Raw genomic sequence first — 19,514 nt, 5'->3', positions numbered from 1 at the left:
TGGAATTGAGAGCAATATTCAATGCTCTTCAGGAATGCCCTCAGTTGGCTTCGGCCAAATTCATCAGATTCCAGTCGGACAACATTACGACACTGGGTTACATCAATCATCAGGGAGGAACGAGGAGTTCCTTAGCGATGATAGAAGTATCCAAGATAATTCAATGGTTGGAGGCCCACTCTTGTTATCTGTCAGCAATCTACATCCCAGGAGTGGACAACTGTGAAGCGGACTTTTTAAGCCGTCAGGCTTTTCATCCGGGGGAGTGGGAACTCCATCTGGAGGTTTTTGCCTCACTGATTCTCCGATGGGGCAGACCGGAATTGGATCTGATGGCGTCTCGACAGAATGCCAAGCTCCCAAGATACGGATCCTGGTCGAGTGATCTCAGGCCGAACTGATAGATGCCTTGGTCGTTCAACCTAGCTTATGTGTTTCCACTGTTTCCTCTCCTTCCCCGGGTGATTGCTTGGATCAAACAGGAGAGAGCTTCAGTAATTATAATCGTGCCTGAGTGGCCACGCAGGACTTGGTATGCAGATCTAGTGGACATGTCCTCTCTGCCCCTGTGGAAACTTCCAGTGAGACCGGACCTGCTCATTCAAGGTCCTTTCCAACATCCAAATCTAATTTCTCTGCAGCTGACTGCTTGGGGATTGAACGCTTGATTTTATCTAAGCGAGGTTTCTCTGATTCGGTCATCGATACTTTGATTCAGGCACGTAAGCCTGTCACCAGAAAGATCTATCATAAGATATGGCGTAAATATCTTTTTTTGATGTGAATCCAAGAGCTACTCATGGAGTAAAGTTAGGATTCCCAAGATTCTGTCCTTTCTCCAAGAAGGATTGGAGAAAGGATTATCAGCGAGTTCCTTAAAGGGACAAATTTCTGCTTTGTCAATTTTGCTACATAAACGTTTGGCAGATGTTCCAGACTTTCAGTCTTGTTGTCAGGCTCTGACTAGAATCAAGCCTGTGTTTAGACCAGTTGCTTCACCCTGGAGCTTGAATTTAGTTCTTAATGTTCTTCAAGGGGTTCCGTTTGAACCCATGCATTCCATAGATATTAAGTTATCTTGGAAAGTTTTGTTTTTGGTTGCTATTTCTTCTGCTCGTAGAGTTTCTGAGCTTTCAGCGTTACAATGTGATTTGCCTTATCTTCCATTCTGATAAGGTGGTGTTACGTACCAAACCTGGATTCCTTCCTAAGGTTGTTTCTAATAAGAATATTAATCAGGAAATCGTTGTTCCTCTATGTCCTAACCCTTCTTCTAAGAAGGAGTGTATGTTGCATAACTTGGACGTGGTCCGTGCCCTGAAGTTTTACTTGCAGGCGACTAAGGATTTCCGTCAATCATCTTCATTATTCATTGTTTTTTCTGGAAAGCGTAAGGGTCAGAAAGCTACGGCTACCTCCCTTTCTTTATGGCTGAAAAGTATCATCCGTCTGGCATATGAGACTGCTGGACAGCAGCCTCCTCAAAGAATTACGGATCATTCTACTAGGGCTGTGGCTTCCTCATGAGCTTTTAAAAATGCTTCTGTTGAACAGATTTGCAAGGCTGCGACTTGGTCGTCTCTTCACACTTTTTCCAAATTTGATAATTTTGCTTCTTCTGAGGCTGGTTTTGGGAGAAAGGTTCTTCAAGCAGTGGTGCCTTCCGTTTAGGTTCCTGTCTTGTCCCTCCCTTTCATCCGTGTCCTGTAGCTTTGGTATTGTATCCCACAAATAAGGATGACATCCGTGGACTCGTCATATCTTGTAGAAGAAAAGTAAATTTATGCTTACCTGATAAATTAATTTCTTCTACGATATGACGAGTCCACGGCCTTCCCTGTCATATTTTAAGACAGGTTTTGTTTATATTATATTTTTTATCAACTTCAGTCACCTCTGCACCTTTGGCTTTTCCTTTCTCTTCCTAACTTCGGTCGAATGACTGGAGGTGGAGGGAAGGGAGGAGCTATATATACAGCTCTGCTGTGGTGCTCTTTGCCACTTCCTGTTAGCAGGAGGATAAATCCCACAAGTAAGGATGAAATCCGTGGACTCGTCATATCGTAGAAGACATTAATTTATCAGGTAAGCATAAATTTACTTTTTATTGCTCTTCCGTTTGGCCTAGCTACTGCCCCAATAGTTTTCACGAAGGTTCTGGGCTTTGCAGTAGCACCCTACCTGGACACTATTCTGGTACAAGCAACATCCTTTCGTCTAGCGGAAGAACATTCGGAATCTCTTCTCTCTTCTTTGATCCCACGGATGGAAGATAAATTTAGGAAAGAGTTTTCTTATTCCAAGCACCAGGGTAGAATTCCTGGGCACTATAATAAACTCACTAGTCTTGAGGATATTTATTTCAGATCAGAGACGCTGCAACCTGGCTTTGGCATGTCTTGCCCTCCGGTCCTCCTCAAGGCCCTCTGTGGCGCAGTGTATGGAGGTGATTGGTCTCATGGTGTCCAGTGAGGCAGTGGAACGTGAATCATTCGGATATATCTCAACAGATATCTCTAAACAACCGGTTGTGAGAATCACTCTCTTGGTGGCTCTGTCCAGATCACCTGCCCCTTGGGTCATCCTTTTTAAGACTATCCTGGGAGATTGTGACTACAGATGCAAGTCTCTCAGGATGGGGAGCAGTTTGGGGAAAACAAAAGGAAAGGTCCCAACTAGTCTGTTTAGAAAACCCCACTGTAGTTTGAACCGGAACACAGACTTTAAATGTAGACCTCTGGACTATATCAAGAAGTTATGCCTTACGATTCATCTTGGTATATATTAATCCAATTGCTGCACTGTTGAAATAAATGTGCTGGATAGACGATTCACCCTTTTCAACCAATGCCTGACCAACATATCCTTTGTACAGTTTTTTATATCATAGTCTTAATATCAAACAACCGCCAGGTGATTAGAAAAACAGACTTATTCGAAAGTATTCAAATATAGAAGCCTTTCCTTATGCACAATCTTTGTATGTCATACACTTTGGTATTTATACTCCACCACCACTTCTCGGCTTCACTATACCCCAAATCAAAATAGGAGAAGCTAATTATATCTCACCGGCTGTTGGTAACACGCTCTCCCAGGCTCCAGCCTGTCCACCACCGGCTCAGGGAAGGCTCAGGGCCTTTGGTCTCGGGAGGAGAGCTCTCTTCCGATCAACATTCTGGAACTTCGAGCAATCTTTAATGCTCTGAAGGCTTGGCCCCGTCTGGGTTCGTCCTAGTTTATCAGATTCCAATCAGACAATAACACCTTGGTGGCTTACATCAACCACCAGGGATGAACCAGGAGCTCCCTAGCAATGAGAAAGGTATCTCGGATTCTGGAGTGGGCGGAGGCCCACGACTGTTCGCTGTCAGAGATCCACATTCCGGGTGTGGACAACTGGGAAGCGGATTTTCTCAGCAGTCAATCCTTTCATCTGGGGAATGGTCTCTCCATCCTGAGGCGTTTGCCTAGATATGCAACAGGCGGGGCACTCCGGAGATAGATCTCATGGCGTCCCGTCTCAATACCATGCTACCCAGGTATTGGTCGAGATCCAGGGATCCTCAGGCAGAGCTAATAGATGCATTAGTGGTGCCTTGGAGGTTCAGCCTAATATACCTTTTTCTGCCATTACACCTCCTGCCTTGAGTGGTGGCCCGCATCAAGCAGGAGCGGGCATCAGTGATACTGATTGCTCCGTCGTGGCCGCAAAGGACGTGGTTCGGATCTAGTGGGGATGTCGTCATCTCCTCCATGGAAATTACCTTGTTGCAGAGATCTGCTTGGTCAAGGTCCCTATTTTCATCAAAATCTAGATTCTCTGAGGCTGACTGCGTGGAGATTGGATGCTTAGTCCTAGCCAGAAGAGGTTTCTCGGAGTTATTGATGCTCTCATTCAAATTACTCGTCACATCTATCATAAGGTGTGGAGAACTTACTTATTCTGGTGTGAAGAGCGTGGATTCCCCTGGCATAAGGTCAGGGTTTCCAGATTCTTTCTTTTCCCCAGGATGTTCTGGAGAAAAGGGCCTTTCTGCTAGCTCCCTTAGGGGACAGATCTGTTATACTGCAAAAGAGGCTCGCTGAGCTTCCAGGTCTTCTGTCTTTTTTGTTCAGGCTCTGGCTAGAATCAGGCCTGTGTTTAGCTCTAGCGCTCCTCCTTGGAGTTTAAATCTTGTTCTTAAAGTCTTGCAGAAAGCTCTGTTTGAGTCTCTGCATGTAGTTGACATTAAAATACTGCCTTTGAAGGTTCTTTTTCTACTGGCCATTGCTTCGGCGCGCAAAGTCTCTGAAATGCCTGCCTTGCAATGTTAGCCTCCTTACCTTGTATTTCATGCTGATAAGGATGTTTTTCGTACTGGGTTAGGTTTTTTTCCTAAGGTCGTTTCAGATCGCAACATTAATCAGGAGATTGTGGTTCCTTCCTTGTGTCCTAATCCTCCTCCTTCGAAGGAACGGTTACTTCATAATTTTGATGTGGTTCGGGCCTTGAAGTTCAATCTTCAGGCTACGAAGGAGTTTAGACAGACTTCTTCTTTGTTTTTTCTGGGAAGCGTAGGGGGCAGAAGGCCTCGTCCACTTCCTTATTTTTTTGGTTGAGGAGCTGGGCATAAGCCTAAGGATTAAGGCTCATTCAACTAGAGCAGTGGCTTCCTCTTGGGCCTTCAAGAATGAGGTCTCTATGGATCAGATTTGTAGGGCGGCTACTTGGTCCTCCTTACATACCTTTTCTAAATTTTACAAATTTGACATTTTTTGCTTCGGCTGAAGCAGCTTTTGGGAGAAGGGTTTTGCAGGCTGTGGTGCCCTCAGAATAGGGTCTGCTTTACTTTTACCCTCCCATTCATTCAGTTTCCTCTGGAGCTTGGGTATGTTTCCAACTAGTAAGGAATGAAGCCATGGACTCTCCTCATGTTAAGAAGAAAAACGTAAATTATGCTTACCAGATAATTTCCTTTCCTTTTGTATTAGGAGAGTCCACGGCCCACGTCCGTATTCTCCAAAATGTGGACCTAAAATTAGTTTTTTTTTTTCTTTTGGCACCATTTATACCCTGATATTTCTCCTACTTTTCCTTTGTTCCCTTGGCAGAATGACTGGGATATATGAGGGAAGTGGGGGAGGTATTTAAGCCTTTGGCTGTTTTTTTTTTTTTTTTGCCTCCTCCTGGTGGCCAGGTTCTGTATTCCCACAAGTAAGGAATGAAGCCGTGGACTCTCCTCATACAGAAGGAAAGAAAATTATCTGGTAAGCATAATTTGTTTTCTCTTGTAAGGTGTATCCAGTCCACGGGTTCATCCATTACTTGTGGGATATTCTCCTTCCCAACAGGAAGTTGCAAGAGGACACCCACAGCAGAGCTGTCTATATAGCTCCTCCCCTAACCCCCACCCCCAGTCATTCTCTTGCAACTCTCGACAAGATAGGAAGTATCAAGAGATATGTGGTGCCTTAGTGTAGTGTTACCTTCAATCAAGAGTTTATTTTTAACCGGTACCGGCATTGTACTGTTTTACTCTCAGGCATAAATTAGAAGAAGAATTCTGCCTGGAGGTTGATGATCTTAGGGGTTTGTAACTAAGGTCCATTGCTGTTCTCACACATAACTGAAGAGTATGGGACAACTTCAGTTGGGGGAACGGTCTGCAGATTACCTGCTTTGAGGTATGTTCAGTATTTTTATTTCTAGAGAGATGAATAAGTTCTAGAAAATGCTGACAGAGCCTTGTGTATTTGAGGTAAGCTACGTGCAGTGATTTAACGACTGGGATCATGCTTACAAAACAGGGTAATACTCATGTTAATACTCATATTACTTAGTGACAAAACGTTTACTTGTTTGATAAATAGAACGTTTTTTCTCTGAGGGAGATAAGTCTTTATTTGGGGCCTAGTTTTCCACATGGCTAGTCAGAAACTCCTAGCAGTATTTTCTTAAGGCCCCTCTGACATCCAGTACATGGTGGGAGGGGCCTATTTTCACGCTCTAGATGCGCAGTTTCCTTCAGACTGAGACATCCAGCTTCCCTAGAGGAGTCCTCTGGCATCTTAGGATCATTATAAAGGGTTTATTTCTTCCCTAAATCGTTTTTGAGGGCAGGTAGGAGCCTCAGCAGAGCTGTGGCAAGGTGCTTAACTGTATTTACCGGTGGTTGTTTTTTTAAATCCGGTTTGGGGGCTAAGGGGTTAATCATCCATTTGCAAGTGGGTGCAATGTTGCTTTAGTCCCTTACACACACTGTAAAAATGTACTATATTTTTACACTGTTTTGCAGTTTAAGTGCTAGTTTTTTTTCTCTTAAAGGCACAATAACGTTTTTGTTTAATTGCTGTTTCACCTTTATTAAAAGTGTTTTCCAAGCTTGCTTGTCTCATTAATAGTCTGTTAAACATGTCTGACATAGAGGAAACTCCTTGTTCAATATGTTTGGAAGCCATTGTGGAACCCCTCTTAGAATGTGTACCAAATGTATTGAAATTTCTATAAACTATAAAGACCATATTATGGTGCTTAAAGATTTATATCCAGAGGATTCTCTGACTGAAAAAAGGGAGATTATGCCATCTAGCTCTCCCCACGTGTCAGAACCTATAACTCCCGCTCAAGTGACGCCAAGTACATCTAGCACGTCTAATTCTTTTACCTTACAGGACATGGCGGCTTTAATACCTGTGTCCGATGTACCCTCACAATACTCAGAAGCCAAGGCAGGAGAGCTTCTATCTGTGGGTGACATTTCAGATTCAGGGAAGGCGTTGCCTCAGTCTGATTCTGAAATGACAGCATTTAAATTTAAGCTCAAACACCTCCGCTTATTGCTTAGGGAGGTTTTAGCGACTCTGGATGACTGTGAACCCATTGTAGTTCCAGAGAAATTGTGTAAGATGGACAAATACTTTGCAGTGCCTGTTTACACTGATGTTTTTCCAGTCCCTAAGAGGTTTTCGGAAATTATTACTAAGGAATGGGATAGACCAGGTCTGCCGTTTTCTCCCCCTCCTGCTTTTAAAAAGATGTTTCCCATAGATGCCGCCATACGGGACTCGTGGCAGACGATCCCTAAGGTGGAGGGAGCAGTCTCTACCCTAGCTAAGCGTACAACTATCCCCGTTGAGGACAGTTGTGCTTTCCTAGATCCTATGGATAAAAAATTGGAGGGTCTCCTTAAGAAAATTTTTATACATCAAGGTTTTATTCTCCAGCCTCTTGCATGCATTGCCCCAGTTACTGCTGCAGCGGCTTTTTGTTTCGAGTCTCTTGAGGAGGCTCTACAGGTGGAGACCCCGTTAGATGATATTTTAGACAGGATTAAAGCTCTTAAATTAGCTAATTCCTTTATTTCTGACGCCGTTTTTCATTTAACCAAGCTAACGGCTAAGAATTCAGATTTTGCCATTCTGGCACGTAGGGCGCTATGGCTTAAGTCCTGGTCAGCAGACGTTACTTCAAAGTCTAAGCTTCTTAACTTCTCCTTCAAAGGACAGACCCTATTCGGGCCCGGCCTGAAGGAGATCATCTCTGATATTACCGGAGGAAAAGGTCACGCCCTTCCTCAGGATAGGTCCAATAAATTAAGGACCAAACAGAATAATTTTCGTTCCTTTCGAAACTTCAAGAGTGGCGCAACTTCAGCTTCCTCTAATGCAAAACAAGAGGGAAATTTCGCACAGTCCAAACCAGTCTGGATACCTAACCAGGCTTGGAACAAGGGGAAGCAGGACAAAAAAAACCTGCTGCTGCCTCTAAGACAGCATGAAGGAGTAGCCCCCGACCCGGTACCGGATCTAGTCGGGGGCAGATTCTCTCTCTTCGCTCAGGCTTGGGCAAGATTTCCAGGATCCCTGGTCACTAGAGATTGTTTCCCAGGGATATCTTCTGGAATTCAAAGGTTCATCTCCAAAGGGGAGATTTCATCTCTCACAACTATCTGTAAACCAGATAAAGAGAGAGGCATTCTTACGTTGCGTTCAAGACCTACAGGTTATGGGAGTGATCCACCCAGTTCCAAGGGAGGAACAGGGGCTGGGTTTCTATTCAAACCTGTTTATAGTTCCCAAAAAAGAGGGAACTTTCAGACCTATCTTGGATCTCAAGATCCTAAACAAATTTCTCAGGGTCCCATCCTTCAAGATGGAGACAATCCGAACCATCCTCCCTATGATCCAGGAGGGTCAATATATGACTACCGTGGACTTAAAGGATGCTTATCTCCACATTCTCGGCCGTCAGTGGCTCAGTGTATGGAAATGATCGGCCTAATGGTAGCGGCAATGGACATAGTTCCGTTTTGCCCGCCTACATCTCAGACCACTGCTACTTTGCATGCTCAACCAGTGGAATGGGGACTACACAGATTTGTCTCCTCTGTTAAATCTGGATCAAGAGACCAGGGATTCTCTTCTCTGGTGGTTCTCGGGTCCATCTGTCCAGGGGAATGAGTTTCCGCAGGCCAGAGTGGACTATAGTGACGACAGATGCCAGCCTTCTGGGCTGGGGCGCAGTCTGGAACTCCCTGAAGGCTCAGGGTTCGTGGACTCAGGAGGAAGCCCTCCTTCCGATAAACATTCTGGAACTAAGAGCGATATTCAATGCTCTTCAGGCTTGGCCTCAACTAGCTGCGGCCAGGTTCATCAGATTTCAGTCGGACAATATCACGACTGTAGCCTATATCAACCATCAGGGGGGAACAAGGAGTCCCCTGGCAATGATGGAGGTTTCCAAGATAATTCTATGGGCAGAGGTTCACTCTTGCCATCTCTCAGCTATCCATATCCCAGGAGTAGAGAACTGGGAGGCGGATTTTCTAAGTCGGCAGATTTTTCATCCGGGGTAGTGGGAGCTCCATCCGGAGGTTTTTAACCAGCTGATCCAACTATGGGGCAAACCAGAACTGGATCTGATGGCGTCTCGTCAGAACGCCAAGCTTCCTTGTTACGGGTCCAGGTCAAGGGATTCCCAAGCAGCGCTGATAGATGCTCTAGCAGTTCCCTGGTCCTTCAGCCTGGCTTATGTGTTTCCACCGTTTCGTCTCCTACTCGTCTGATTGCCAAGATCAAGCAGGAGAGAGCTTCTGTGATTTTGATAGCGCCTGCGTGGCCACGCAGGACTTGGTATGCGGATCTGGTGGACATGTCATCCTCTCCACCATGGACTCTGCCGCTGAGGCAGGACCTTCTACTCCAAGGTCCATTCAAACATCCAAATCTAATTTCTCTGCGTCTGACTGCTTGGAGATTGAACGCTTGATTTCATCAAAACGTGGTTTCTCCAAGTCGGTCATTGATACCTTGATTCAGGCTCGAAAGCCTGTCACCAGGAAAATCTATCATAGATATGGTGTAAATATCTTCATTGGTGTGAATCCAAGGGTTACTCGTGGAGTAAGGTCAAGATTCCTAGGATACTATCTTTTCTCCAAGAAGGATTGGAAAAGGGATTATAGGCTAGTTCCTTAAAGGGACAGATTTCTGCTCTGTCTATTCTTTTGCACAAGCGTATCTGCCTTGCAGTGTGATTCCCCTTATCTGATCTTCCATGCAGATAAGGTAGTTTTGCGTACCAAACCTGGATTTCTTCCTAAGGTAGTATCTAATAGGAATATCAATCAGGAAATTGTTGTTCAGTCACTGTGTCCTAATCCTCCTTCAAAGAAGGAACGTCTGTTACACAATCTTGACGTGGTTCGTGCTTTAAAGTTTTATTTGCAAGCTACTAAGGATTTTCGTCAAACATCTGCATTGTTTGTTGTCTACTCTGGAAAGAGGAGAGGCCAAAAGGCTTCGACAACTTCTTTCTTTTTGGCTGAGAAGCATAATCAGTTTAGCTTATGAGACTGCTGGCCAGCAGCCTCCTGAAAGAATTACAGCTCATTCTACTAGAGCGGTAGCTTCCACATGGGCTTTTAAACTTGAGGCCTCTGAACAGATTTGTACGGCGGCAACTTGGTCTTCACTTCATACTTTTTCTAAATTCTAAAAATTTGATACTTTTGCTTCCTCGGAGGCTATTTTTGGGAGAAAGGTCTTACAGGCAGTGGTGCCTTCCGTTTAAGTGCCTGCCTTGTCCCTCCCTTCATCCGTGTCCTAAAGCTTTGGTATTGGTATCCCACAAGTAATCACCTTTCAAGAGAAACAAAATTTATGCTTACCTGATAAATTTCTTTCTCTTGTGGTGTATCCGCCCTGTCACTTTAAGGCAGGTGTTTTTATTTTTTAAACTACAGTCACCACTGCACCCTATAGTTTCTCCTTTTTCTTACTTGTCTTCGGTCGAATGACTGGAGGTGGGGGTTAGGGGGGGAGCTATATAGACTGCTCTGCTGTGGGTGTCCTCTTGCAACTTCCTGTTGGGAAGGAGAATATCCCACAAGTAATGGATGAACCCGTGGACTGGATACACCACAAGAGAAAGAAATGTATCGGGTAAGCATAAATTTTGTTTTTTCAGATGAGTGGTCCTGTGTCTATCATGCTGGGTGAGTTTGGACAGGGGAAAGCTAGAATATTGTGTACATTTTTTTTTACCCAACTTATTTTCTGCATAAATTGCAAGATGCATAGTGCCAAAAATAATGCATTTTATCTTCTCAGCTTTTAATCATCAATTGTTCTTGAAAAATATAGATCTAAAATACAAAATGTTGACATTTTGTGAAGGTGAATGGATGCTAAACATGGTAAAATAAAAATGGGTTTGAAATGATTAGGGAATGACTCTCCTGTGTTGCTGTTGACTTTGTACGCCAAAGAAAATTACACATGACATTTTTTGCTTTTCATATCGTGGCGTTTTCCTGTAGTTTGATATTCCTGCAAACTATTGTTTTCTAAAAATGCTAGGTCTGCTTTAAACAAATTTGTGTGGGTACCTCAAAGAAAAAAAGATTACATTTATGTGTAATTGTAATGAGTGCCTAAACCCACTGGGGTGTGAAAATGGCTCAGCAGAAAAGCTTCATTGTCCCACAAATGTCCTAGCCCTTTCAGACGAAGCCCATCTTTTTCCCAGCAATCCTTCTAGTTGAAGTCCTGTTCTGTTTCCTGGGGAAATGGCTAAGCTTTCTTGATCACAGTGTAGAATTTCCTCCTTTGGTGTACACAATGCATTTCCTGCTAGATTTTTCTATGATATTAACAGATTTAACTTGTTAAGAAAATTGAAACTTTCTCAAGAGCATGATAAAATGGTATATTTTCTTCTTAATATGAGGAGAGTCCACGGCATCATTCCTTACTGTTGTGAAATTCTGAACCTGGCCACCAGGAAGAGGCAAAGACACCCCAGCCAAAGGCTTAACTACTTTCCCTACTTCCCTCATATCCCAGTCAGTCATTCTTTGCCTTTCGTCACAGGAGGTTGGCAGAGAAGTGTCGGAAGATTCAGAGTAGTTCCTTATGAAGGGTATCCATATTAGAATTTTTAAAGTTTAATTACGGATTCTGTGTCATTAAATACCAACATTTTAATAAAAATGTCAGTAGTCTAGACCCTGTTGGGAGCACAAACATGAAGTTTTAGAACACATTTGCAATATTATATGTTTGGTTGCACTGATTTTCTCTAGCATCATCTCTTGATTGTGTAAATTAATGGTAACCTGTTTATTGGGACATGAGATGTCAACAAAAGCTGGCAAGAAATTGACATACCACTTACTTTGTGGTGTCATGGAATATGTAGAGGCCAATTGTTTATATCTATCATTTAGAAAAACAATTAAACCACTGCATTAGAAAAAAAAAACTTAAATTTTATTTAGGCAGGTCATATTTACAAGTACCGTTCACGCTTATAACCATAAACATTTTGAGATTAAATCATAAAGCTTCTACAATTTTTAATTGTTCAATGAAAGCAATAATTACATCACTCTAAATGTTTAATATGTATAACATTTTGCATTGCTTCTCTCAAATGAATCTATAATACAGTGGTCCTTTCCACCTTTTTATATGTATTTATACCATTGCCATTTTAAATTTGTGTCCTTTGTTTACTGTTTTTAATGGTGGGAATAGACCTCTGTAAACTTGTTTTGACTTATGAAGTACAATCTTTTAATTTAGTGTTTTTTTTTTTTTTCTCTTTAGGAAAATTCACAGAATGCTCCACTTGTTCATGCAACTCTGGAAACATTGCTAAGATTTCTTAATTGGATACCACTTGGTTATATCTTTGAAACCAAACTTATCAGCACGTTAATATATAAGGTATATACAGAAATACATTTGTAAATTATATACATTTAGCCACCAATCAGCAAGTGCTACCCGGGTGCTGAACCAAAAATGGGCCGGCTCCTAAGCTTACACTCCTGCTTTTCAAATAAAATACCAAGAGAACGAAGACAAATTGATAATAGGAGTAAATTAGAAAGTTGCTTAAAATGACATGCTCTATCTGAATTATGAAAGTAAAAAAATTGGGTTTCATATCCCTTTAACTTGAGGATTCAAGAGTGTAATGTCTCCCCCTAGTGGGTGACCGCACAATTTACAATAAGAACACCTGTAAATATGAAATTCATATTAAAGGGTATACTGGGATAATAGATGATCCAAGCCGTTACAGGCTTATGTGTATAATGTCAATTATATATTTACATGTGTGTTATAAATAAATATATATAATGTTGAAGAAGGAAAAACAAATGTTTTGTCCTGTTTGCTTTGAGTACAAATGTTAGGATTTATTGAAAATAATGAAAATCTTTTTGCGTTAAAAGTATATTATGTAACTTTATTGTAAAAGAGGGAGGGGGGAAATAAGTAAATGTCTTATTTGTTTTTATGAGAATACAATTTCACATCTCACACTGTATTGCAATATTTTTACTAGGTAATCATTAAAATCAATAGTCCGTAAGAAATGGAAATTATAGAGAGCAAGTATGTATTCTTTCGACACTTAAATTATAAGAGACAATGCATTATTTCTATACATTTATATTTCTTTCAAAAGATGGTGAGTCCAAAAGCCATCACATGTGGGTTTAAAGTTCAGTCCACTAGGAGGCAAAGCAACCAACATAGCAGATTTATGAAATTCCTCCCACTTCCCATGATTCCTATGTTAATTTTTTGCCTCCAGCAAGGAATGATGGTGCAACTACAAGTGCTGATCATCAAGGCATTTGACAGGTGTTCTCTAACCAATTTTTAGACCCATTTGCTCCTCGGAGAACCTACAGACACAGCAGTAGGGAAGACAAGGGAGTTCAGCCCGTTCAGTCTTTTCAAGACCGGAAAAGACAAGTTTCTGAGTGTTCCATCGTTCAAAATGGAAACGATCAGATCTATTCTGCCCCTAGTTCACGAGGGACAGTTCATGACAGCTATAGACTTAAAGGACACTTACCTTCATTTGCCAATTCACAGGGACCACTTCAAGTTCCTAAGATTTGCATTTCTGGACCAACACTTCCAGTTTGTGGCCTTTCCCTTTGGTCTGGCGACGGCCCCGAGTCTTCACGAAAGTTCTGTGGGTGCTACTTGCAGTGGCCAGAGCCAGGGACATTGCTGTGGCACCCTATCTGGACGACATCCTAGTCAAGGCCCCGTCGCTCAGTCTCGGAGAGGATCATTTGAGGGCGCTTCATTTGCTCCAATCTCACGGTTGAAAGATCAACTCAGGAAAGAGTTCCCTGGTTCCCAGCAACAGGGTGGAGTTCCTGGGCATGATAATAGACTCTGTCCATGAAAATATTTCTAACAGACCATTGACGCAGGAAGATTGCGTCCTCTTGTCTTGCCCTCCTCAAGCCCCTCAGTGGCTCAGTGTATGGAGGTGATCGGACTCATGGTTTCCAGCATAGACCTCATTCCATTCGCAAAGGTTTTATCTCAGACCTCTTCGATTGTGCATGTTGAGACAGTGGAACGACGATCATTCAGATCTATCATAGCAGATATCTATGGATGCTCGGACTCAGATCTCCCTCTCTTGGTGGATCCGTCCGGAGCAACTGTCCATGGGGACATCCTTCTTGAGACCGTCCTGGGAGATTGTGACCACGGACACAAGTCTGGCAGGAAGAGGAGCTGTTTGGGGTGCCAGGATGGCACAAGGAAATTTACCCGGGAGGAGCCTCTCCTTCCTATAAATATTCTGGAACTCTGAGCAATCAACAATGCTCTGAAGGCATGGCTTGCTCTGGGGTTGTTAAGCTTCATCAGAGAACAGACAGACAACATATCCTCGGTGGCTTACATCATCCACCAGGAGGGTACGAGAAGCTCCCTAGCCATGAGGGAGGTGTCTTGGATATTGTAGTGGACGGAGTCCCACAACTGCTCGCTCTCAGCGATTCACGTTCCAGGTGTAAACAACTGGGAAGCAGACTATCTCAACAGACAATCCTTCCATCCGGGGGAATGGTCTCTTCAACCCGAAGTTTTAGCAGAGATTTGTCTCAGGTGGTGAACACCGGAGATGGATCTCATGGCATCCAGACTAAATTGCAAGCTACCCCGATACGAGTCGAGGTCCAGGGATCCCTAGGCAGAGCTGATAGATGCCTAAGCGGTGCCTTGGGGGTTCAGCCTAGCTTACATTTCTCCACCGTTTCCACATCTACCTAGTGTAGTGGCACGCATCAAACAGCGAGCGAGCTTCGACCATTCTGTTTGCTCCATCGTGGCCGCGGAGGACGTAGTTTGTGTATCTGGTCAGGATGTCATCCTCTCCGCTGTGGAGGTTACCCTGTCGCAGGGATCTGCTGGAACAGGGCCCTTTTCATCATCAAAATCTCGATTCTCTGAGGCTGACTGCGTGGAGATTGAATGCCCAGTCTTGCAAGAAAGCCAGTCACTCGTCACATCTACCATAAGGTGTGGAGGACTTGCTTGTCTTGGTGTGAGAAACATGGATATCTTTGGCATAAGGTGAAGGTATCCAGGATTTTGTCCTTTCTCCAGGATGGTTTGGAGAAGGGTCTTGCCGCCAGTTCCTTTAAATGGACAGATTTCGGCATTTTCAGTCTTGTTGCATAGGAGACTTGCTGAGCTCCCTGACATCCAATCTTTTGTTCAGGCTCTGTCTAGAATCAGGCCTGTCTTTACAGAGCACAAACTCTGACTCAAGTGTGGTTTTATTAGATTCACAATAAGCGCTAATACAAATGCACTTACTAGAGTTAAAACAATAATCCGTCTGTCAAATCATCAAGTCCACTGAATTCCTGCAAAGGACTGTATGCTCCTCAAAGCGTTTCCCCCGAAAAATTTAACCTCTTGAGAAAACCTGACCAGCGTCGGTTGAAACGCGTTGAGGAGCATACAGTCCTAATTTCGTTTGCAGTAACAAACAGCCCACGGTGGTCCTGTCAAGATCAGTGAATCCGTAGCAGGGACTATAGCACCGTGAAAAAGGCCCGGATCATTTGCAGAAATTCAGTGGACTTGATGATTTAACAGGTGGATTATTGTTTTAACTCTAGTAAGTGCATTTGTATAAGCGCTTATTATGAATCTAATAAAACCACACTTAAATCGGAGTTTGAACAATCTGTGTGAACAAAAGAGAGCGCAGCTTTCTTCTGAAGTAAGGAGACATCAGGTAGAAGAGCAGCACCCGGAGAAAAGACCCCAGCGATACGGATGTCAGCAGTTCCTGGGTTTGCAATATAAACTCTATATAGGATATCCAGTAAATAGAGTGGACTGCTGTAAAAAGACTATAATTTAGGAACTGGTATTGTTATAAATTATAATACTATAGGTCATTTATGTTATAGGAATCACGAACTGGGAGTGTATATACATTGGTTTGTTATTTACATTTTTAAGAAGGCTATTATTATTTTAAGGGAGTGTAATACTAATTCTCATTTTTAACACTATATATTAAATGGTGTTCCCTACTATATTAATCATATCCCTATTTTATTAAAATATCCCTATTTTTTATTAATTCGTTATCAATTTTTTTATATTTTTTATTCAATATATATCTATTTATACTACTTATATTGATTCTACACATTACTATTAGTGGTTTTATATCTTATCTACACCAGCGCCTATATATTTTTTTTCTATATTTGGTTCTTAAAGTATTGCAGAAGGTTCTGTTTGAGCCTATGCACTCCATTGACATTAAGATTCTGTCCTGGAAGGTTCTTTTCCTGTTGGCAATTGCATCGGCACGCATAGTATCTGAACTGGCTACCTTGCAATGTGAACATACTTATCTGGCTTTTCATGCTGATAAGGCTGTGCTTTGCACTGGTTTGGAGTTTCTTCCCAAGGTGGTGTCTAACTGTAACATCAATCAGGAAATAGTTGTTCCTCCTTTATGTCCTAGCGCCGTTTCTTCTAAGGAGAGGTTACTTCATAACCTGCATTTGGTTCGTGCCTTTAAGTTCTATCTTTAGGCTACAAAGGATTTCAGACAGTCTATAGCTCTTTTTGTGGTGTATTCAGGGAAGTGCAAGGGGCAGAAAGCCTCTTCTACTACTTTGTCCTTTTGGTTGAGGAGCTTGATTGGCTTGGCCTATGAGACAGCGGGACATAAGCCTCCTCAGAGTATCACGGCTCACTCGACAAGAGCTGTGGCTTCGTCTTGGGCCTTCAAGAATGAGGCCTCTAAGAATGAGGCCTCTATGGAGCAAATTTGTATGGCGGCTACCTGGTCCTCTTTACACACTTTTACTAAATTTTAAAAAATTTCATGTTTTTGCTTCTGCGGAAGCTGTTTTTGGGGGAGTGGTTTTGCAGGCTGTGGTGCCCTCAGATTAGGGTCCACTTTTTCCCTCCCGGTTTCATTCAGTATCCTCTAGACCTTAGGTATATGTTCCCAACAGTAATGAATGAAGCCGTGGACTCTCCTCCCTTTAGATGGAAAACATAAATTATGATTACCTGATAATTTAATTTCCATCGAGGGGAGGAAAGTCCACGTCTCCCACCCGTATCTCTGAGGGGTGAACCTAAATTTTAGTGTATGTTCTGGCACCATTTATACCCTGATTTCTCCTACTATTCCTTGTTCCCTCGGCAGAATGACTGGGGGATGAGGGAAGTGGGGGAGGTGTTTAAGCCTTTGGCTGGGCTGTCTTTGCCTCCTCCTTGTGGCCAGGTTCATAATTCCCAACAGTAATGAATGAAGCCGTGGACTCCCCTCCCCTCGATGGAAATGAAATTATCAGGTAAGCATATTTTATGTTCTATTTTTTCTTTGGCCGAATGACTGGAGATTATGGGTAAGGGAAGTGACATATATAGCAGATTTGCTGTAGTGCTCTTTGCCTCATCCTGCTGGCCAGGAGTAATTTTCTTCATAAATGGAGAGAGTCCACAGCTGCATTCATTACTTCTGGGAAATAAGAACCTGGCCACCAGGAGGAGGCAGAGACACCCCAGCCAAAGGCTTAAATACTCCTCCCACTTCCCTCATCCCCCAGTCATTCTTTGCCTTTCGTCCCAGGAGGGTGGCAGAAGTTTTCAATAGTCTTTTATGGAGGGTAGTACTCTTCGACATGGGACTGGAGTTTTAAGTAGTAATGTCAGCCTCTCTGGATGAAAGTTGGAGTCTGCAGATGCAGGGAGAGTCTTTCTGCGAAACCATCCCGACTCATATTAACAGCTCCACAAGCAATCAGCGTTGACTAGTTTCGCTGCCTGCTTTTCTTCTGTCACACTTGAAGGGCCGTGTTCCTGTTCCACAGTGTAGATTCCGGTAAGATTGTTTCATTTTACGTTCTCATGTATGTATTGTATTATGTTTTTCCCAAGAGGCTTCCAACTTGCGGGACTCAGGGTCTCAGTGAGGCTCCTTTTGTATTTTGGAATCAAGGGTTAATATCTTCTAAGGGGGTTATTGAACAGGGTTTTTTTTTATCAATTTTGTGATTCGACCTGCTTATGTGTAGTGTTACTTTCGCTTGATGCCTTGTGGAACATAAAAGCCTTGGTAGTGACGCGGCCTTTACGGTCGGACACGCTTTTTTCGGACTGTACGGCCTACCTTGTAACCGGGCGTGGTCACGTTTTTGCCTCTCCAGTTCCGCATTCCTGACCATGTGGCGACAGATTCTGGCCCGCTGGTGTCTGGTGCTAGGAGGTGGCGAGTGCCCCAGCCATTGGGGGTGTAAGGTGCCATTTAGTTTTATTTGTCTAATTTAGTCCAAACTTTTTGTATTTATTCCCAGTTATGGAGGACTCTGATGTTGAGATTCAAGTGGTCTCTGATTCAGATTCTACTTATTGTGAAGAATATGAACCGGCCCAGATGACGCATGACAATCAGTTATGTTCCGAAGGCCGTTCTAGTGGGCCCAATTCCTCTGGAATGGGGAATCAAGGTGTCGCTGAGCCATCCGCCTTTGGGGCTTCTGTCCCTTGAGTGGCGAGTTCCTTACCACTTTCTGTTGTTACACGTGCGGGGGACCCAGATTATGCTTATCCTTCCCTGGAGGGGGGTTTGTTCCCTCCAGAGGTTGTGGCACGTTTCCATATCCAAATTCTCATGGCGTTGGCACATCTACAGCTTCCAGATGTCTGCTTAAAATTGTGTTCGTGTTCCGTCAATACGGGTTCCCTATGCATGGGATGTCCTTTCAGTTATCCAGGGGAGCGACTGGTCCTGAGGCTCCGGTGGAGGTGTGCTGTGCTTTTCCGTACAGACTGGCGCGCCTTTATGTTCTGCTATGGCACATTCTGGCGTTGGAGGATACCATCCTTAATGGATATAGGGGTTCTGGGTCTTCCTCTCTGAATAGCTCTCAGAATTAATTATAAGGTGATGAAGTAATCGAATTATAATCTAATTTGAGTATATTTTCCTATCTAAGCTTGGTCGGGCAGGGCTCAGTTGGGCTGGTCCTGCGGGTGTGCCTGTTGTCATTGGGCGTTAACCTACTGGTTGCCTTTTCTTTTAATCCGGTTAGGATGTTTTTTATTTTATTTTACAAGCTCATGTTTTGTTTTATTTTCCTTTGGGAATTTTTTCTTCTGCAATCGATGCTTGCGATTTCATGATTGCACTGGTTACTTCTACGAAAGTTGTTCTGGTGACTTGTCAGTCCTCTGTTTGTCGTTTATTCTCTCTTCCTGGGGGTGTGTATCTCAGCCTTGCAAGTAAGGGCTGAGGTTCAGCTCCTTATGGCTTGAGGCCTAAATTTGGTCACGTGGCGCCTGGCTTGTCCGGTTTTGGAGCAGAGTGCTTGCATTACTGTTTGTGTTTGTTTATCTTGTTTTTACAAGTTTCAACTAAGCATTCTGAAGGGACCTGCGGGTCTGGTTCAGTCCCTATCGGCTCCGAGCTGGTTGTTTGGGACTCGGAGTTTCAGTCCGTCCACTCCGTAGGTTCTGATTCTTCTGAATTGAGTGCTTCTTTCATGTAATTGGCGAGAGTCCATGAGCTAGTGACGTATGGGATATACAATCCTACCAGGAGTGACAAAGTTTCACAAACCTCAAAATGCCTATAAATACACCCCTCACCACACCCACAATTCAGTTTTACAAACTTTGCCTCCTATGGAGGTGGTGAAGTAAGATTTCTACGTTGA

At 43.3% G+C, this 19,514-nt stretch overlaps 1 protein-coding gene across 1 annotated transcript in view; it reads left to right on the top strand.

Moving 5' to 3' along the window:
* The window catches only part of XPO1 (exportin 1), a 443,161-nt gene that overhangs the window by 225,891 nt on the left and 197,756 nt on the right, over positions 1-19,514 (top strand). Inside the window, exon 9 of the mRNA XM_053712052.1 lies at positions 12,094-12,213. Coding sequence (XP_053568027.1) covers positions 12,094-12,213 — 120 coding nt within the window. The remainder of the gene's footprint in view (positions 1-12,093; positions 12,214-19,514) is intronic.

This window comes from Bombina bombina, chromosome 4 (assembly GCF_027579735.1).
Source record: "Bombina bombina isolate aBomBom1 chromosome 4, aBomBom1.pri, whole genome shotgun sequence".
NCBI lineage: Eukaryota > Metazoa > Chordata > Amphibia > Anura > Bombinatoridae > Bombina > Bombina bombina.
The sequence above is the reverse complement of the archived record's forward strand: the minus strand, read 5'-3'. Positions and strand labels throughout refer to the sequence as shown.